This window comes from Mauremys mutica, chromosome 13 (genome assembly GCF_020497125.1).
Source record: "Mauremys mutica isolate MM-2020 ecotype Southern chromosome 13, ASM2049712v1, whole genome shotgun sequence".
Classification (NCBI taxonomy): domain Eukaryota; kingdom Metazoa; phylum Chordata; order Testudines; family Geoemydidae; genus Mauremys; species Mauremys mutica.
In genome coordinates, this window is record NC_059084.1 from 53563292 (window position 1) to 53584866 (window position 21575).

Here is a 21575-nt window from a genome sequence, read left to right on the forward strand (position 1 = left end):
TGGACTGTAAGACCTTCAAGGCAGACAGTTTCTCTCTCTACGTTCAGCGCCAGCCCAGGGAGGCCCTGACCCCAAGTGGCATTACAGTGATAGAAATATGCATCACTCCTAGTGAGAGTGACTCATGGGGGCAGTGGAAGGAAGGGTGACCACTGCAGCTCTAGGATGACAGGTCTGTTTGTTTCAGTAACTCACTGGCATTATTTCTCTCCCCATCACCAGGAATGGGTCCCTTATGGGGTGGGTCAACCACACTGTGGTGACTCATTTCGTCCTCTTAGGGATCCCCAACACCGACGGCCTCCAGACCATCCTCTTCGTCACCTTCTTAGCCTTCTACCTCTGCACCCTGCTGGGCAACCTGCTCATCTTCTCAGCCATCCTCACTGACCCCCGCCTGCACACCCCCATGTACTTCTTCCTCTGCAATCTCTCCATCGTAGACCTTGGATTCTCTTCCATCAGCACCCCTAAATTCCTGGCCAACCTCTGGGCTCAGAGTAGAACCATCTCGCTGGGCGGGTGCATGTCCCAGGTCTTCTTCTGGCACTTCCTGGGCAGCACCGAGTGCCTTCTCTGCACTGTCATGGCCTATGACCGGTATGTGGCCATCTGCCACCCGCTGCGCTACCTGCTCATCATGAACCGGAGGGTGTGCGCCCTCCTGGCCGCCGGCACCTGGATCGCCAGCTCCCTCCATGCCACCATCCTCACCAGCCTGACCTTCACGCTGCCCTACTGCGGGTCCAACGTGGTGGAGTATTTCTTCTGCGACATCTTCCCGGTGGTCAAGCTGGCCTGTGCTGACACGTATGTCATCAAGATGGTGAGCTTCACCAACATTGGCATGGTACCCACAGCCTGCTTCCTCCTCATCCTCGCATCCTACATCCGCATAGTCTACTCTGTCCTGAAGATAAACTCAGCTGAAGGGCGGCGCAAAGCAGTTTCCACTTGTGCCTCACATCTGGCCGTAGTGATGCTGTTCTTTGGGCCCTGCGCCCTGGTCTACACACAGCCCCAGCTGAGCAAAGTGCTGGTGACCCCTGTGCAGATCTTCAGCAACGTGGTCACGCCCATGCTGAACCCGGCCATCTACACGCTGAGGAACAAGGAGGTGAAAGCGGCTCTGAGAAAACTGAGAGGGGGTCAAACACCTGCACGCTGATGTGTGGCAGCTGCAGGAGTAGCATGTGGGTCTGCATAGAAATACATCGACAAACACATCTCTCTCTGTCTCGCCCCATCCCCACACAGCCCCTATCTATCTATCTATCTGTCTATCTATCTGGATCACTAATAACCATAGAAATACTCTTACTTCGCTGTCTGACATTTTCAAAGCTGCCTAAGGGACAGGCACACTCAGTCTGCACTACAAGTAATACAAATTGGAGATTCAAACTTTGAAGAGGACTTTGAAAATCTCAGCCTTGTTACACAGCTCTACAGAGCTTGAACTCGTTAAGTCTATCGTTATATGGCAGGTTTTCTAACTCTTCAGTTATTCTCCTGGCTCTTCTCTGATTCCTCTCCAATGTGTCAGCACCCGTCTGGAATTGTGAACACCAGCACTGGACAGAGTGTACCATCAGTGGTCACACCAATGGTAAAATCACATCTCTGTTCATACTAGAGATTGCTCCTTTTTATATCCCAAAGTTGCATTAGGTCTTCTGGCCACAGCATCAAACTGGGGGCTCATGTTCAGCTAATTCTCCACCATGATCCCCAAATCTTTTTCAGAATTGCTGATCCCCAGAAGAGAGGCCCCCATCCTGTAAGCGCAGCCTCGATTCTTTGTTCCCAGATGTGCACACATACGTTTAGCTGCATTAAAATATCACAAATCCAGACTTATGGTGCCTGAGAAAAGAAAACCTGGAATGGGAAATCAGTGCACAAAATGTGTACATTGATTTTTAAAACCACTGTAGCTTCTGATGGATAATGGGACAGCTCCATTAACCTCCAAGCCATGGGCACTGGACAGCCATAGAGGGAGAAGCCAAGAGAGCAGGCGGCTATAGTATTTTGTAATTGAGAACTGTATCAATTCACCACACCTACATTTAAAGAGCCTATGGGAATTATTTGTAAACCATTATCTTACAGGTAAGACAAAGGCCTGGATCACGGGAGATCTAGGTTCCAGTACAGGCTCTGTAGAAGATTCTGTATTTGACCTTAAGTAACTCACTACACTGCTTTGTGCCTCAGTTTCCTGACCTGGTTATACATGTGTAATGTAGACCTACTGAGACCACTGAGTGAGAGAGATCAGTGAAGCTGCTTTACAGCCTTAACTAAGTGCCAGTTGACTAGAGGCTCATGCTTTTAGCTCCAAAAGTCCCAGGTTCAATCCTGCCTGCTGATAACCCAAGTCTGTTGGCATTACACATGCGTAATTAAATTCTCTGTCACTCTCAGCTATGAAATGTGTATTGTATTCAGGTGGGCACTGTATTTCTGTATCTGTGCTGTGTGTTGCACAAAGGGACCCATGTCTCAATTCCAGACAATAGGGATAATATAAATTAAAATAGTCAAATGCAGTTCCAACTCCAGTGTCCGTGGCAATGACACATGGAACTCAGCTGATGGAAACCAAGAATAACTTCTGAGCCTGGTACCAGCGCACTGAGAAGGCCCAGCCTGGGGACTCATTAGAAATGTCAGCATTTTAATTAATCCCAACGGCCATGGCACCCCGTGGGATGCTTTGACTGGGCTGGGAATAACACAGCTACAGAGATTAATTATATCATCTGCTTCTGCCCCTTCGCCCTGGCTCCCAAGTAAGACGCCCCCCAGAGGAAGGGCAGGAAATGATAGTGATTAGAGAAATTGCAGGGGGCCTTATTAAAACTGCGGTGCTGGGACACCAACAAATAGATCAATGAGATCATTGCTGGAAACCCCCCAATCTAGCCCTGTCTTTAATTCTGTAAAGACCCTTTCTCCTGCACCCTGATTGTGCAAAGGGGAGGGTGAGCGAACACTCTCAAGACCCAGAAAGACACAGAGCGATGTTCATCCCAATAAAAAGAGGAGGGATGGCGTTCATAACATTTCCTATGCTTGGGTTGGTTAGCAAACTCTGAAAGGCTGGTTCTGTGTCACTCTGGCTGAGTGGCACCCAGAACAACGGTGCCATGATCTACTCCTGGGGGAATTTCTGTGCCAAAAAATTAAAAATTGTGCAACCAAAAAATTAAAAACTATTTGAAAGTCTTTGCATCTCCTGTCTGGGTTCATACAGTATGGACGGGAGGGGCCTACTGGCATGGGAAGCTGGCTCCTGGGAGTGCACCAAGTTCTTCTCTCCTTGGCTGCTGCATTTCCTGGGAGTAGAGCCCTGTGGATCACTGGATACCAATTGCTATCCGTGGATATCCTCATCTGCAGATAGAAATTTGTATCCGCGCAGCGCTGTACACACCAGTTTGAATTATTTATGGTCATTTATTTCAAAATACCTGTAAGTAAGTATTCTGTAACATAAAAAACGATTCAGGAAATGCTTTTTGATAAATAGATTCCGTACTAAGCATATAACACAGAACTCTGAGTAATAATTAATTCAAACTACAATATAGAACCATATTTCCTGCACTTCTCAGAAGCAGTGCAAAGCTTGAGGGAATCAGGGATAATGGAGGAGCTGAGGGAGATGGAAGTAAATTGCTGGGAAGGAGCCTGGCTGTGAACTTGGAGGGTTGTTGGATATGGGTGGGGAAAGTATGGAACAGGTTTTTTTGGAGGGTCAAGGATGGATTGTTAGGGAGTTTCCCCCATGCAGACCCTGGTTGACCCTTAGCCTCTCCCATTCAGTCAGGTACATCTTCACCTATTCCCATGTGTCCTTTTACCCCCTGTCCACATGTGTTCCTCCACCCCCACCCCCATCCCCCTGTGACCCTGCACTCCCTCCCCTTGTCCCTATGTGACTGTGTACCCCTCCCCCATCCCCATGTGTCTCTGTGCTCTCACTCAACCACTCTCTGTCCCTATGTAGCTCTGCATCCCCTCCCCGATCACCATGTGGCTTTGCACCCCCTCCCCTCTGTGGCTCTGTGCCTCCACTCCCATTCAGCCCCTGTACCGGTCTGTCCTCTCCCAGTAGCCCTTATGAGCCCCTGTCTGACCCCACAGCAGCCCACACTGTCTGTCTCCCCATAGCCCCTGTCTCCTGACCTGGCCCAACAGGTGATGTGAAGAAGGCAGGCTCTTTCTCTTCCATAGCTGGTGGGGAGTGGAGCTTTGTTCTATCACCACAGTACCCTCTGGTGGGCAAAAGGCAGAATTGCAGCAATATTTTGGCAGAAGCTTTTTTCTGCACAAAAAAATTAAAAATATGTGCAGCTCATTAAAGCTGAAGTAGCGCAGAATTTCCCCAGGAGTAAAATCTCAACTCCATCTTAACAATGAAACCATGGTCAACCACCTCCATAATTATACAGATACCTAGGTCAAAAGAAACTGTTCATACATTAAAATATTTAACAATCTTTGCTAGCTGTCATTTCAACGAAATGATGCAAAATCCAGTCATTCCTCATTAGGCTGATGCCTCTGCTACCACATTCTTCCAGGAGCTTACCCCAAGAGTGAGTGAAGAAAGATAAAAACACCTTCTTCTTCAAAGTTTTACTCTTTGTTTCAGTTGTTTCATCCAAAACATGAGCACAGCAGGGTATGTGAAATCTCCAGCTCCAGGAAACAAACCAACCATTCCACAACGTGGGTTAAGAAAATACTTCACCTGTGCACAGGTAATCCCATAACTAACTACTGCAGAGTGTCTTACATGATCCCCTGAAGCACAGATTAACAGAAAAGTAGCACTGAAAGGGGCCTCGACAGGTCATCTAGTCGAATCTGCCCACTCTGAAGCAGGGCCAAATATACTTAGACTATCCCTGACAGGTGTTTGTCTAACCTCTTCTCAGAAACCTCCAATGATGGGGTTTCCACAACCTCCCTTGGAAATCTGTTCCAGTCCTTAACTACCCTTATAGTTTGAAAGCTGCATTTGATAAAGTGGGTTCCAGCCCATGAAAGCTTATCCCCAAATAAATTTGTTAGTTTTTAAGGTGTCACCGGAAACTCCTTGTTGTTTTTGCTGAAACAGACTAACACAGATACCCTTCTGAAACTTGTCACCTTCCTGAAGTGTGATGCCCACAACTGGACACAGGACTCCAGCTGGGACTTTACCAGTTGTGAGTAGAGCAGGAGAATTACTTCCTATGTCTAACATACGACACTCCTGTTAATACACCCCAGAACAGGGATTGTCAACCTTTGGCATGCGGCTCACCAGGGTAAGCACTCTGGCGGGCCAGGCTGGTTTGTTTACCTGCAGCGTCCGCAGGGCGGCTCCCACTGGCTGCCATTCACCACTCTAGGCCATTGGGGGCTGCGGGAAGTGGCGCAGGATGAGGGATGTGCTGGCTGCTGCTTCCAGCAGCTCCCATTGGCCTGGAGCAGCGTACCGCAGCCAGTGGGAGTTTTGATCCGTCAAACCTGCAGACGCTGCAAGTAAACAAACTGGCCCGGCCCACCAGGGTGCTTACCCTGGCGAACCGCGTGCCAAAAGTTACCGATCCCTGCCCCAGAATGATATTAGCCTTTTTTGCAACTGTGTCACAATGTAAACAGTGAGGTGGTAATGTCTGCAGAGGATACAAAGCAGACTGGGAAGAGTTTCAAAGGGATCTCACGAAACTGGGTGACTGGACAATAAAATGGCAGATGAAAGTCAATGTTGAGAAATGCTAAATAATGTACATGATGTAGCCATGCCTCAGTGGGTCACAACTGAGAATACCAAATTCAGGACAAATTGCTGAGAAATAGGATAGACATACCCTAAACTAATGGCTATTCCTCCATAAGATATACCAAAACCAGGAACGAAAGTAAGCTTCTGTTTCACCACACTGGCTAACAAGAAGTCATAAAAGCAGTTTCCTTAGGTATTCCAGTTTTTGTATCACCCGCCCCCCAAAACACTGCTTTTAAATATGAGTGTTTTTTAAAAAACAATTTAATCAAATAAAAGGTTCTTCTGATCTCAAAGGACCAGCCATGTATCCAAGTGAATATATAACTTAGATTTCACCCAAAAATCACACTGATGCCAATCCTTTAGTATCTAAAATCTAAAGGTCATAAGAAAGAAAGAAAGAAGTTAAAACTGGTCAAAGGAGTCAAATACATACAGTAATGGCAAAGTTCTGGGCTCAGGCTTGTAGCTGTGATGGAATAAACTGCTGGCTTAACTCAAGTCTCTGTCTGCTTCCAAATCGTTGGAAGAACCTCAGTCCCTTGGTTAGAACGCTTCCATTAGTGTAAGTTCATAGTCCAGAGGCTGGAGCAGAAAAGGGGCAAAATTGAGGGGTTTCCATTCCAGGACCTTTTATATCTTCTGCCATGTGGAGGGAAACCCATTATCTCAAACAAAGCCCCCAGCAAAACCAGTGGAAAATTACCAGTGATAAGATATAGTTCAGAGTCATATGTACATGCATGAAGGTTTGGCCACAGTAGAAGCCATTACCTATACCTCACACAGCATGATTACAGGACCTTAGAGGTTTTTAAGGTCAGGCTTGACAAAGCCCTGGCTGGGGTGATTTAGTTGGGAATTGGTCCTGCTTTGAGCAGGGGGTTGGACTAGATACCTCCTGAGGTCCCTTCCAACCCTGATACTCTATGATTCTATGACAGTTCATTCAGTGTAGATGGGCATCCCCATGGTCCATTGTCAGTTAAGTGTTTCTTGATGAGCCACTTAATTTGATAGTCTCTCCAAGATGTGCTGGCTAAATACCTTGTGGGCATTACCCCAGGAGCAAACATTTGAAATACAACAAGAGAGCCAATGCTCATAACTTCAAATACAAAAATAATACATGCATTCAGATAGCATAATCATAACCAGCACATCATAAGCTTTCAATAGACATCTTACATGCCACATTTTGTGCAAGGTTTGTTGCAAATATATAACAGTGGTTGCAACAATGATCTACATGGTCATATTTTGATCAGATAATGTCACATATAGAATCCCAACTATACATACAAAATGATGGGGTCTAAATAGCTGTTACCCATCAAGAAAGAGATCTTGTCATCATTGCGGATAGTTCTCTGCAAACATCCACTCAATGTGCAGCAGTTGTCAAAAAATCTAACAAGAATCATTAGGAAAGGGATAGATAATAAGACAGAAAATAGACGCCCACGCTTTGAATACTCCATGCAGTTCTGGTTGCCTCATCTCAAAAAAGATATATTAGAACTGGAAAAGATACAGAAAAGGGCAACAATATTGATTAAGGGTACGGAACAGCTTCTGTACGAAAGAGTGAAAAGCCTGGGACTAACAAGGGATATAATAGAGATCTAAAGAATCAAGAATAGTGTAGAGAAAGTGAATATGGAAATTTTATTTACCCCTTCATATAATACAAGAACTAGGGGTTACCTAATGAAATTAATAGGCAGCAGGTTTAAAACAAACCTAAGGAAGTACTTCTTCACACAACATACAGTCAACATGCTAGGGTATGTTGTGAAGGCCAAAAGTATAACTGGGTTCAAAAAAGAATTAGATGAGTTCATGGAGGACAGGTCCATCAATGGCTATTAGCCAAGATTGTCAGGGACACAACCCAAAGCCTCTGACTTGCCAGATTCTGGGACTGAATGACAAGGGATGGACCACTGGATAATTGCCCTGTTTTGTTAATTCACTCAGAAGCACCTGGTATTGGCCACTGTCAGAAGGCAGGATACTGGGCTAGGTGGACCTTTAGTCTGACCCAGTATGGCCATTCTTATGTTTCTTACATTACTATCTCATATTCAATTTGTGATCCATCTGGTACTGGCTATCACTGGAGGCAGAATACTGAACTAAATTGAACTCTGGGCAAGCCACAGTGCTCTTCTTTTTAAGACTGAGGAATATGTCTGTCTGTCTCTCTATCCCGATCCACCCCCTCTATCTATCTATCTATCTATCTATCTATCTATCTATCTATCTATCTATCTATCTATCTATCTATCTATCTATCCTCATCAGTCACTCAACCAAGATTTACTTGTAAATTCTCAGAAAATTCACCATGCTGGATATGCTTCTTCCTCACTAAATTACATAATTTTCTTTTCTGCCTTTAGACAAAAGCCTGTAGGAATAGGAACCACGGTAGAGACAAATGGCAAGGCATAATGTCACCCATATAATGGAATTCACCCTCCTGGGATTTTCTGGGGCTCAGGAATGGAAGGTTTGCTTTTTTTCTAGCCATCTACCTGTTGACTCTGCTGGGGAATCTTGTCATCCTGTTGACCATCAGTCTCAGCCTTCAGTGCCATTCCCCCGTGTACTACTTCCTCAGCGAGCTGTCTCTCCTGGACATATGCCATTCCAGTGTCATGCTCCCCAGGATGCTGGCTGACTTCCTGGCGGGCTTCCGCTCCATCTTCCTTGGCTGTTGTGTGGCACAGGTGTATTCTTTCCACTTCTTTGGAGACACCGAGTGCTTCCTGCTGATGGTCTTGACCTACGACCAATACGTTGCTACATGTGACCCTCTGCACTATGCCAGGGCCATGAACCAGAGGGTGTGTGTCCAGCTGGTGACTGGGACATGCCTGGCAGGGTCTCCCCATTCAGCACTGCAGACATCCCTCACTTTCCGGCTCCCTTACTGCAGGCCCAATCAGCTGGACCACTACTTCTGCAACGTGCCGCCTCTGCTGAAGCTGGCCTGTGCCGACACCTCATTAAATGAGGCTGTCCTTTTTGCTAACGTTGGGTCGGGATGGTGGCCCTCAGCTCCTCGGACTCGATCCTGGGCTCCTATATCCGGATGGTCACAGCTGTGTTCTGGATGCACTCCGAGCAGGGGAGGCACAAAGCCTTCTCCACTTGCGCTGCCCACCTCACCGTGGTCGCCTTGCTGTACGGCCCCTGCATCCTGCGTACATGCAGCCCACTCCGGCCATTCTGTTCCCTACTCTGGGAAGGGATTATGGGGTTGGGGCTGTCTTGTTGGGGGTCTCAATAAGATAAGTAGCCATCAAAACAGCATTTTCACCAGCTAAAGATCTGGGTGGGCAGAGACCTTTGCACCTGAAAAAGAAGCACAAAATAGTTGGCTGTGTTACAAGACTGCTCTGTAAATGCAGGATCCCTGTCTGTAAGTGGCTTCCCCAGACCTGAAGAAGAGCTCTGTGTAGCTAAACAGCGTGTCTCTGTCACCAACAGAAGTTGTCATAAACAGATAGTTAAGGGTTAATGTCTCTTTTACCTGTAAAGGGTTAAGAAGCTCAGTAAACCTGGCTGACACCTGACCAGAGGACCAATAAGGGGACAAGATACTTTCAAATCTTGGTGGAGGGAAGTCTTTTGTTTGTGCTCTTTGTTTGGGGGTTGTTCGCTCTTGGGACTAAGAGGGACCAGACATCAATCCAGGCTCTCCAAATCTTTCTGAATCAGTCTCTCATGTTTCAAACTTGTAAGTAATAGCCAGGCAAGGCATGTTAGTCTTATTTTTGTTTTCTCAACTTGTAAATGTTCCTCTTTGCTGAGAGGATTTTACCTCTGTTTGCTGTAACTTTGACCCTAAGTCTAGAGGGGGTTCCTCTGGGCTATATGAATCTGATTACCCTGTAAAGTATTTTCCATCCTAATTTTACAGAGATAATTTTTACCTTTCATTCTTTAATTAAAAGCTTTCTTTTTAAAAACCTGATTGATTTTTTTCCCTTGTGTTAAGATCCAAGGGGATTGGATCTGGACTCACCAGCAATTGGTGGGGGAAGGGAGGGGGGATGGTTAAATTCTCCTCTTGTTAAGATCCAAGGGGTTGGGTCGTTGTTCACCAGGAACTTGGTGAAAAAGCCTCTCAAGGCTGCCCAGGGAGGGGAAGGTTTTGTGGGGGACAGAAAGTGATCCAGAAACTGAAATTTCTGGATGGTGGCAGAGTTACCAGATCTAAGCTAGTAATTAAGCTTAGAAGTGTTCATGCAGGTCCCCACTTCTGTACCCTAAAGTTCAGAGTGGGGGAGGAACCTTGACAGAAGTTGGTCCAATAAAAGATAACCCTAACCCTGCCTCATCTCCCTCCATGAAGATTGTTCATTATTAGACGAGGTGCAGGTAGATGGTGCTCAAGGACATGTAGTGTAGATCCTGGCCTTTGTAGGACCAATCAAACTCACCATTACAGTGTGTAAATGGTTTATCATGGGCAAGGTGTGACTCAGGAGCCCAGGATTCCACTCCCAGTTCGACCACTTGGAATTTCAAAGGAGCCTCAGGGCGTAAAGAACTGTGACGGGTTGTACCAGCCTTTGTGGCCTTCTGCTGGGTCTTCAATTCCTGCACAGACACAGCCAATCAAAGCCCAGCGGGCTCAGATAAAAGGAGCGGCAGGACCCTGCTGGGAGCAGAGGGGTGACGATGGGGGCTCTGCTGTGGCTGCATTTGCTGGCCCTGGGAGCGAGAGGACCTGAGAACAGTAACCCGAAGATAACAGGGGGAGGTGAAGGGACTGAGTGGGAAGAGGCAGTGGGAAGCAGCAGCCAATTAAAGGGAGCAGTACATGGTGGCTGGGAAGAGGGTCCCCGGCCTGGAACCCAGAGTGGTGGGTGGCCCAGGTTCCTCCTCTGTCAAAGTGGCCTAAGCCCCAACACAGAGACAAGTCTCCTTTAGAAGCCTGAGCCAAGGGCGGGATTTAAAAGGTCCAGCAACCAGGCTGAAGGCCCTGGTGAGGGCAGACAGTTCGACGGACTCTTTGCTACTCGGTAGCAGGTCCGTTTTTTCACCGTGTGACTTGACCGGAGGGCTGAGACATGGAAGACCTGCCAAGAGGGGTCGGCAACCTGGCAGGGGGGTCAGGTGCAGAAAAAAGATTGCATGACCATACCCAGCCACTAGGAGGCACTCAGGAGGTGGGTGGCCCCCTCCCAGGAGTGCCAGTCCTTTGAGCCATTTTGAGAGTCTCAAACTTAATGTGTCTGGTCCTCAGCCTGGGAAGTGGGGGCAATAACCCTTCCCTACCTCTCAGCCATGAGGCTAGATTCACTGGTGTGGGTCGGGAGGAGGGGCACAGAGGAACCTGCGAGATGCATGCTCTCATAATCTCCTGCCATTGCTTGCCTTAGCTCACGCAGATGCCAGGAAGAAGGACCTTTGAAATAGGAGATCTGGGTGGGAATTCTCATTGTTGTGGTTTTTGTTGGAAATGCCAATTCAGCAAAACCAAAACGGCTTGCAAACTGGTTTGGGGTTCATTGGAACACTCAACTCAATGCATGTTTGGTTAGAGACGTTTCAAAGATGGCCAAAGCCTCCTGTTTAACACTGTCAAACCAGAAACTTTTGGGGGGTTGAGTCCAAATGACTTCATTTTGAAATTGTAGTAAATATACACTACAAATGTTTAGAAGGAAAGATGGTTAAAATAGAATAAACATGGTGAAATTATCTAAAAACAATTTTTTTATTATCCCAAACTGAATTTCCCCCCCAAATTTTTAGTTCAATTTTTTTGAGATTTCAACCTTTCATCCTGACTCATAACAGGCACAATTTCTAAATGTCAAACCTTTCCATGGGAGGGGAAAACCATCTCCTGCCCTCGTATAGTCTGGCAGACATGCACCTTGGGGTCTGCTCCTTACAACCGAGAGTCAAAGTGAATTTTCTCAGTGTAAAAAGACATAGGGGCAGTAACTCCTATGGCGCTTTGGCGAATTACACCAGCTGGGCCTATGACCTGCTTTACGTTAGAGCTGCCTCTGTAACTAGGATATAATTAACTATGTTAGAATTTAGCCAGGAAATGTAGCCAAACACCATGATTAGTGACCCCAAGTACTGCGCTTGCAGCTGGGGTCAGCACTGACTCTCAGGAGACAGCACCCCCTGCTGAGCCCCCCAAGGCCCCTCCCCGTAGCATAGCGCTGGGACATGGGGGTCAGCAATGACTCAGAGAGAACAGGGCCATCTACTGAACCCCCACTCCATCCTCTCAGCAACCCAGTGTCCCCCTAGGAGCTTGCTGGAACACTGGGCTCCACACTGACTCCAAGCAGAGCGCACATCCTAGTGAGTAACCCACTCCAGTCTCTGACATACAGCATCTCCTAGCAGATCCCTGGGATCAGGACTGGCTCAGAGTGGGAGGCCAAGCCTGAACTATCAGAGAGAGCAGTTTTCTGTGAGAATTGCTTCATTAAATGAAGCAAATGCCAGACCTTCAGTCCATTGTGAGCACCAGAAGCACCTGCTCTAGCACGGCCACCGACTCTCCTCTCTACTGAAATCTCTGAGCTAGTTCCTTCGCTTTGCCCCAAACAACAATTCTAATAAGGCCCATTGGAGTTTGCCAATGGGAAGGCATCATTATGTTCTTAAAAACACAGCCAGTGTCAACAGTTTAACACTGATGTAGCTGCAAGTGACCTGGGGAGTGAAATACACCAGGGGGAAAGAAGAGAGAGCGCAGGGAGGGTGCAAGGTTATAAGAAGCTGCAGGGAGAAAGGACACGTCAGAGCTGAAGAAGAAACTAAACAGAGCAGAGAAATGATTTACAGAAATAGAGAAACGGTCTGCTCGGATGAGCACCAGGGCGCCTCCATCCAGGTCTCCCACGATGCCTGCTACCAGCTGCGTCAGAGGCAGGGGCAAGGACACTGAGGTGGGCAACTCTGGGCTCATCTCCACAAGAAAGTTCCCCTTAAGCTCTTTCAGTCTGAGGCTGGCGTCACGTGGAGGACGAAGCCTTCTTCTGTGCGAAGAGTTGGGTCAGGGAGATGTAAAGGGCTGAAGAGAGACCTCAGGGCACGGCAGTGAGCAGGTGAGAGCACCGCAGCTGGGACACAAAGCCAGGCACTGCATCCAGATGTGTAGATTCATAGACTGATGGATTTTTAATACCGGAGGAGACCAGCATTATCATCTAGTCTGATCTTCTGGATACCACAGAATGTTGAGCCCAATAACTCATGTCTGACAAACTCCCGTCTTCCACAAAGGCCATCGTGACTCGAAAACCTCAAAAGACAGAGAACACCCTGCTTCCCTTCAGAGTGTTCCCATGACTAATCACCCTCACACTTATCAACGTGGGCTTTGTTTTTTCATTTGAATGTGTCTCTATTTAACTCCAGGGATCTAATCCTGGATGTGGGAGAAGAGAGGGGTCTTGTGAGCTAGAGTCGGGGAGCTGGGAGCCAGGACTTCAATGAAGGCTCTGGGAGCAAATGGGGTTCAGTAGGGGCTGCGGGGTTCAGCACGTGTAGGTTCATTTCCCATCTCTGGGTGGGAAGTGGGGTCTGCAAAGATCACCCATCGTTCTCCCTTGGTTAATCATTAACACCTGGCATCCTCGCAGGGACCCAAACGGAGTGGATGAAGTGTGGGAACCAATCCCAGCTGACCCATTTCATCCTGGTGGGGCTCCCGTACCTCCCAGCACTGCGGGTGCCCTTGTTCCTCTTCTTCCTCCTCATCTACCTGTTGACGCTGGGCGGGAACCTGCTCATCCTGCTGGCGGTGGCCCGGGAGCGCCGGCTGCACAAGCCCATGTACTGGTTCCTCTGCCACTTGTCCTTCCTGGACATGACGGTCTCCTCGGTGGTGGTGCCCAAGGTGGTGGCCGGCTTCATGCCTGGCGGTGGGGCCATCTCCTTCCATGGCTGCGTGGCCCAGCTCTTCTTCTTCCACTTCCTGGGCTGCACCGAGTGCTTCCTCTACACGGTCATGGCCTACGACCGCTTCCTGGCCATCTGCAAGCCACTGCGCTACAGCGTCATTATGGACCGCAGAGCCTGCCTGTGCCTGGCAGCGGGGACCTGGCTAGAGGGCTCCCTGCACTCGCTGATAGAGACTGCATTCACCTTCCGCCTGCCCTATGGCCGGGACACCCAGGTAGGCTACATCTTCTGCGATATCCCGGCTGTGCTGAAGCTGGCCTGCGGGGACACGGCCCTCAACGAGCTGGTGACATTCATCGACGTGGGATTCGTGGCCATGGCCTGCTTCCTGCTGATCCTGATGTCCTATGTCTACATCGTCTCATCCATCCTGAGGATCCGCTCCGCCGAGGGCAGGCGTCGGGCCTTCTCCACCTGTGTGGCACATATCACAGTGGTGGTGACCTACTACGTTCCCCTGGTCTTCATCTACCTGAGGCCGGGGTCCCATCACCCTGTGGACAGGGTGGTGGGTGTATTCTACAGCACGGTGACCCCTCTCCTCAACCCCCTCATCTTCACACTGAGGAACAAGGAGATGAAAGAAGCCCTGATGAGGCTGGGGGGCAGGAAACTGCCAGGGCCTGAGCCATGATTATCCTGCTGCCAGCAGGAGCTGCCTGAGAACTGGACAGAGAGAGAGGGACTTGGAGATGAACATCAGGACTCCTGGGTTCTGTCGCTGGCTCTGGGAGGGGAGTGGGTCTAACGATTGAACTCCAGGCTCCTGGGATCTATTGGAATTTGTTCCAATGCTCTTATGGCTAGAGAAGCTGATTGGCACTCCGGACTCTTGGGTTGCATTTCTGTTTCTTGGAAGGGAGTCGTGTCTCGTGCTAAGAGCAGGGTGGGCTGGGAGTCAGGACTCCTGGGTTCTTTTTCCCTGTATGACCTTGGGCAAGTCCCTTGGCATCTGTTTCCCCATGTGGGTCATTTCACTACCACACCACACCCAGGGTTGTGAGGCTAAAGTGATTACCGACTGGGAGGAGAATGAGGAGGAATTCAGTCATGGGAGCCAGAGAAATAGGTGGGGTCTGTGTGTGACAATGGGAGGTGATGGGATCGGCAGCTTGGGGGTAGGAGCTGTGTTTTTGTCCCATGTTTGAACATCTGGCATACTGGGGTCCTGGTCCGTGACTGTGGCTCTGACGTACTAATCCAAGGAGAAAGGAAAAGAACAGAATTTCAGGCTCATCTAAGAAGGGTCCCGGGGCAGAATCCGAAGTGTTCAACTTGTTTTAGGGACACAGGAACAGCCAAACAGCATCAGACCACTGGTCCGAACAGCCCATTAGTCCACCCCTTGGAACTGTCAAAGCTCTTCAACTCCTAAAAATAAAATGACGTCTGTCACCACATGGTCTTATTTTTGTAAACCCCACCCCCGCCCTCAGTATGCCACATGCACTTGCTGTGTCTTGCCTCAGGTTAGAATGTCCTGTCCTCGGGGCCCATGTGGCCTCTCTAGCTCTGTGCAGCACACAGCACAAGGGGGCCCGTAGGCCCCCAGCAATTCCCAAAGAAGGAAGGGTCTGAGGTGAAGGCACTGGAGTGGGACGCCAGACAGCCTGTCATTTGCTCTGCGCAAGCCTTGGTTTCCCATCTGTAAAATGGGGCTAGGGCACTCCCTTAAGGCTGTTTGGATTATAAACTCCTTTAGGACAGGGACTGACTCTGCACAGGGCCCACCACATCGAGCCAGACCGCTAGGCGTTATTGGACAGATCCCCAGCTGGCAGAAATTGGCTGTAGCTCCATTGGAGTTAATGGTTCAGATCTGCAACTGGTGTGAACCCACCACAGCTCCACGGGAGTCAATGGTTCAGATCTCGAGCTGGTGTCAATTGAAGTCAATGGGGCCACGTCAGTTTATACCAGAGAGGGTCTGGTCGCGTATGGCCATATCTGTATGTAGTGAGATTTCTACACCTTTCTGGCCCAACAGTATTACTTTCCTTGGTGCCCAGTTCACTGTGGGTTGATGTAGTAGAGGGTCATATTCCCATCTAGTGGATGATGTTTACCCCTGGGCAGGTCCATTGAAAATTGAATTTTCCACCAAAGAAAAGCTCCAAAAGAAAATTTACTACTTGGCCTTGAGTTATATAAAAGCCAGTCATCATCATCAAGATGTTCTCATTATCCAGATCAATCTCTGATCCTTGTTTGAAATCTACTAAGCTCTTGGCCTCAATAATAACGTGTGCCGATGAGTTTGTCAGGGTAATTGTGCAAGTATAAAATGGTTTAGGATGGAAGTTGGTATAAAACTGGAGAGCTGACCTTCTGCACAGCCAGGTGAACTTCATCTCACACTTTTGCTTTAGATTGGGAATTTCAAAAGCACCTCACAAGAGCTAGGTGTCTAACTGCCATAGACTTTTAACTTTCTTTGGAAATTCCAGCCTTAACGTCCAGCTATTTTTGCTGTTCTCTAAGATTTCACTTGCTCTTTGTCGGTCTCATAAAGGGGCCCAACCATCTCCAGACACTAGATTCCAATTTATTTTTAATTTGAACAACTAGAAAAAGCACAGAAAACTTAATGACCATTTCCAATGACACATCAGCTGGGGGCAGGAAACAAGAAAAAAATCCCCATTTTATTCCCAGGTTTAGGTTCTATGTGTATTGCATATTACTCAAAATTCAAGGCAACAGGTGCAGAAGACACAATACATAAGCACCACAAATCCAAAATACATTGTGTGTGATGAGTGTAGCATTCTCACCTCGGTTAAATCTATTAGCATTTTTCTTTCTTTTTTATCTTTCTACTTTATCTATGGGTATGTCTACACTACGGGATTATTCCGATTTTACAGAAACCGTTTTTTAAAACAGATTGTATAAAGTCGAGTGCACGCGGCCACACTAAGCACATTAATTCGGAGGTGTGCGTCCATGTACCGAGGCTAGCGTCGATTTCTGGAGCGTTGCACTGTGGGAAGCTATCCCATAGCTATCCCATAGTTCCCGCAGTCTCCCCCGCCCATTGGAATTCTGGGTTGAGATCACAATGCATGATGGAGCAAAAACAGTGTCGCGGGTGATTCTGGGTAAATGTCATCACTCAATCCTTTCTCCATGAAAGCAATGGCAGACAATCATTTCGCACCCTTTTTCTCTGGATTGCCCTGGCAGATGCCATAGCATGGTAACCATGGAGCCCGTTTAGCCTTTTTTCACTGTCACCGTATGTGTACTGGATGTTGCTGACAGACGCGGTACTGCAGTGCTATACAGCAGCATTCATTTGCCTTTGCAAGGTAGCAGAGACGGTTACCAGTCATATTGTACCGTCTGCTGCTGTCATGGGTGCTCCTGGCTGGCGTCGCTGAGGTCGGCCGGGGGGTGCATGGACAAAAATGGGAATGACTTCCCAGGTCATTCCCTTCTTTATGTTTTTTCTAAAAATAGAGTCAGTCCTGCCTAGAATATGGGGCAAGTCTACTAGAGAACCAGAGAGCACAGCCACTCTGGGTCAGAGCCCCAGCTATCCCGCAGAAATGATGAGCTGCATGCCATTCTAGGGGGTGCCCCTGCAACAACCCCACCCATTGCTTCCCTCCTCCCACACCCCTCCTGGGCTACTGTGGCAGTGTCCCCCCCATTTGTGTGATGAAGTAATAAAGAATTCAGGAATAAGAAACACTGACTTTTTAGTGAGAGAAAATGAGGGGGAGGCAGCCTCCAGCTGCTATGATATTCCAGGCAGGACATCTCCATTACTCATTAATGGGTTGCGGGGAGAGGAGCACAGCCTGCTATGATAGTCCAGAATCTCCATTAGACATGAAGGGAGGGGGGAGAGGAGCTCAGCCTCCAGCTGCTATGATGAGGACGGTTACCAGCCCTTTTGCACCATCTGCCAGGACTGAATCTCCAGGACACAAAGCTTAAAGAAGGGAATGACCGGGAGTCATTCCCATTTCTGCCCAGGCGCCCCCAGCCGACCTCACCAAGGCCAGCCAGGAGCACTCACAGGATGATGACGAGGACAGCTATCAGTCATATTGTACTGTACTGTCTGCCACCGGGGAGGGGAGGGGAGAGGATGCTGCTGTTTAGTGCTGCAGCACCCCGTCTACCAGCAGCATCCAGTAGACATACGGTGACATTGAAACGAGGCAAGAAACGATTTTTTCCCCTTTTCTCTGAGGGGAGGGGGAGGGGGTAAATTGACGACATAGTCCCGGAACCACTGGCGACAATGTTTTTGACCTTTCAGGCATTGGGAGCTCAGCCAAGAATGCAAATGCTTTTCGGAGACTGCAGGAACTGTGGGATAGCTCGAGTCCTCAGTCCCCCTCCCTCCCTCCATGAGCGTCCATTTGATTCTTTGGCTTTCCATTATGCTTGTCACACAGCACTATGTTGAGTCCCTGCTGTGGCCTCTGTCTATCATAGCCTGGAGATTTTTTCAAATGCTTTGGCATTTCGTCTTCTGGAACGGAGCTCTGATAGAACAGTTTTGTCTCCCCATACAGCGATCAGATCCAGTATCTCCCGTATGTTCCATGCCTGAGCTCTTTTTGGATTTGGGACTGCATTGCCACCCGTGCTGATCAGCGCTCCACGCTGGGCAAACAGGAAATGAAATTCAAAAGTTCACAGGGCTTTTCCTGTCTACCTGGCCAGTGCATCCGAGTTCAGATCGCTTTCCGGAGCGGTCACAGTGGTGCACTGTGGAATACCGCCTGGAGGCCAATACCGTTGAATTGCAGCCACACTAATGGAATGGTGTCCCTAGCCTCTGTTTGCCAGAACCTGGGATTGGGTGACAGGGCTTGGATCATTTGATGATCACCTGTCTGTTCATTCCCTTTGGGGCATCTGCCATTGGCCACTGTCAGAGGACAGGATACTGGGCTTGATGGACCTTTGGTCTGTCTCAGTATGGCTGTTCTTATGTTAATAAAAGTGCCTACGTGCATAGTAATAAACTTACCAGAGATCACCCCAGCTCCACCATGGACTCTGTCAGGTGACTAGCCCTTCAAACCCCACAATGGGGTCTCGTCTGTGGTCACCAGCTTATAACAGCCTCAGCTCAGAACTAGCTCTGTCATGACAAGTTTAAACCATACTTTATGCAGGATGGGGGTTTTTGATCCAGGGTTTCAGGACCAGCTAATCAGGAGAGCCCTCCCAAATGTGTCCTGGCCCCCTTCACACATACTGTCCCAAACAGTTCTGAGAAGTTCCTAACATTTCCCCAGGATTACATTAGTCAGTCTCCTTTGAAAGTTACATTCAATCCACAATAATGCATACACAATTGTATTTTTAATACAACGGACCCCAAAGGGATTAAACTTAATTCAATGTTTATCCAGGAAATTGCCGTAACTGTCACGCCTTTAAAAATCAGGCCCTAGATAGCTAACTCTCATTGATTTCAATGAGAAAAACTTTTGCAAAAGCTTCTGAAAATCCTAATTGGTGCCTAAAGAGCTTTAAAAATCTGGCCTACTGTCTAGCTTTACAGAGGTTTAGGAAATCCCACTAGGCACATAAAACTTCTAAATAGGTCAGGTGCTTAACTCCCATTGAAAGTAACTGGCTAAATGCCTTAAAAAATCTGGTCTGCAGACGCCTAAATCCCACGGCCATTCCGTGAGAATTAGACTCCTAAATACCTCTATCACTTGAAAATGGGAGTTAAGTCCCCAAATCACTTAGGTGGTTTTTGCAAATGTTATCACAAATTCGTTGATCTTCAGGGCATGTTGAAAAGTCCAACTGTTCACCCAGGAACTTTAGGCAAGTACCTAGGACAGGTGCCTGGTGATCTGGGGTTCATGCCAGAAGATGAAGGGAATTTTTTTCCCTTCCCTTTTGCATGTTCAGAAGATGCTGCACTTCCTTCCACAGATCTGTGTAACAAGGCTGAGGGCAGGTCTACACTACGGGGGAAAATCGATATAAGATACGCAACTTCAGCTACGTGAATAACGTAGCTGAAGTCGAAGTATCTTATATCAAATTACCTACCGTCCTCACGGCGCGGGATCGATGTCCGCAGCTCTCCATGACGACTCCGCTACCACCGTTCGGGTTGGTGGCGTTACGGAGTTGACAGGAGCGCGTTCGGGGATCGATATATCGCGTCTAGATGAGACGCGATATATCGATCCCCGAGAAATCGATTGCTACCCGCCGATACGGCGGGTAGTGAAGACATACCCTAAGATTTTCAAAGTCAGCTACAAGATTTGGATCTCAAATTCCTATTAATTTTAGTGCACAGTGATTGTGCCTATCCCTTAGGCAGCTTTGAAAATATCAGCCTTACTGCATGTCAAAGACAGGTAGGTATTTTTAGGAACATTTCTATGACTTGTAGAGATACAGACAGATGGGGCTGTGTGGTGATGGGAAAGACACAGGTTCACAAGAGCCACGGAGCCGCCATGCAGCTGTGTTTGTCAATGTATTTCTATACAGACCCACATGCTACCCCTGCAGCTGCCGCACATCAGCGTGCAGGTGTTTGACCCCCCCCTCTCAGTTTTCTCAGAGCCGCTTTCACCTCCTTGTTCCTCAGCGTGTAGATGGCCGGGTTCAGCATGGGTGTGACCACATAGCCAAAGAGCTGCACAGCGGTCACCATCCCTGTGCTTAGCTGGGGCTGTGTGTAGACCAGGGCACAGGGCCCAAAGAACAGCGTCACCACCGCCAGATGCGAGGTGCAAGTGGAGGCTGCTTTGCGCCGCCCTTCAGCTGAGTTCATCTTCAGGATGGAATAGACGATCCTGACGTAGGAGGCGAGGATGAGGAAGAAGCAGGTCATGGGCACCATGCCAGTATTGGTGAAGGTCACGGTCTCAATGACGTACGTGTCCGCACAGGCCAGCTTGACCACTGGGAAGATGTCGCAGAAGAAATACTCCACCACGTTGGACCCGCAGTAGGGCAGCGTGAAGGTCAGGCTGGTGAGGATAGTGGCGTGGAAGGAGCTGGCGATCCAGGTGCCGGCGGCCAGGAGGGCGCACACCCTCCGGTTCATGATGAGCAGGTAGCGCAGCGGGTGGCAGATGGCCACGTACCGGTCATAGGCCATGACAGTGCAGAGAAGGCACTCGGTGCTGCCCAGGAAGTGGTAGAAGAAGACTTGAGACATGCACCCACCCAGTGAGATGGTTCTACTCTGAGCCCAGAGGTTGGCCAGCAATTTAGGGGTGCTGATGGAAGAGAATCCAAGGTCTACGATGGAGAGATTGCAGAGGAAGAAGTACATGGGGGTGTGCAGGCGGGGGTCAGTGAGGATGGCTGAGAAGATGAGCAGGTTGCCCAGCAGGGTGCAGAGGTAGAAGGCTAAGAAGGTGGCGAAGAGGATGGTCTGGAGACCGTCGGTGTTGGGGATCCCTAAGAGGACGAAATGAGTCACCACAGTGTGGTTGACCCGCCCCACGAGGGACTCATTCCTGGTGATGGGGAGAGAAATAATGCCAGTGAGTTACTGAAACAAACAGACCTGTCATCCTAGAGCTGCAATGGTCACCCTTCCTTCCACTGCCTCCATGAGTCACTCTCACTAGGAGTGATGTCTATTTCTATCATTGTAATGCCACTTGGGGACACGGCCTCACTGGCTGGTGATGAACGTGGACAGAGAAAATGTCTGCCTTGAAGATCCTACAGTCCAGACACAAACAGACAAAGGGAACCTCTATTCTATTCTATTCCACTTTCTTCTCTTCTCTCCTGTCCTATTCCAATTGCTTCAATTCTATTCTATCTAGGCCCTTTCCCCACCCCTATCACCACAGTACCTTAGAGC

At 48.5% G+C, this 21575-nt stretch overlaps 3 protein-coding genes and 1 pseudogene across 3 annotated transcripts; 3 read left to right on the top strand and 1 right to left on the bottom strand.

Annotated features, from left to right (window-relative positions):
- The first annotated feature begins 235 nt into the window (after nt 1-235).
- On the top strand, nt 236-1168 carry LOC123348627 (putative olfactory receptor 10D4). Its single transcript, XM_044986202.1, has one exon. The coding sequence runs from the start codon at nt 236-238 to the stop codon at nt 1166-1168; it is 933 nt and encodes a 310-aa protein (XP_044842137.1).
- Nucleotides 1169-7570: 6402 nt separating this feature from the next.
- On the top strand, nt 7571-11222 carry LOC123347750 (annotated as a pseudogene).
- A 2220-nt stretch (nt 11223-13442) lies between these two features.
- Nucleotides 13443-14381, top strand: LOC123347751 (olfactory receptor 10G6-like). Its single transcript, XM_044984956.1, has one exon. It carries the CDS (start codon nt 13443-13445, stop codon nt 14379-14381), a length of 939 nt encoding a protein of 312 aa, XP_044840891.1.
- A 5889-nt stretch (nt 14382-20270) lies between these two features.
- Nucleotides 20271-21200, bottom strand: LOC123348610 (olfactory receptor 958-like). The gene has a single exon (XM_044986179.1). The coding sequence runs from the start codon at nt 21030-21032 to the stop codon at nt 20271-20273; it is 762 nt and encodes a 253-aa protein (XP_044842114.1). The 5' UTR covers nt 21033-21200.
- Between the last annotated feature and the right edge of the window lie 375 nt (nt 21201-21575).

What these genes read in the sequence shown, in the direction of transcription:
- LOC123348610 (XM_044986179.1), bottom strand. Translation starts at nt 21,032, where the DNA reads ATGTACTTCTTCCTCTGCAATCTCTCCATCGTAGACCTTGGATTCTCT.
- LOC123347751 (XM_044984956.1), top strand. Translation starts at nt 13,443, where the DNA reads ATGAAGTGTGGGAACCAATCCCAGCTGACCCATTTCATCCTGGTGGGG.
- LOC123348627 (XM_044986202.1), top strand. Translation starts at nt 236, where the DNA reads ATGGGGTGGGTCAACCACACTGTGGTGACTCATTTCGTCCTCTTAGGG.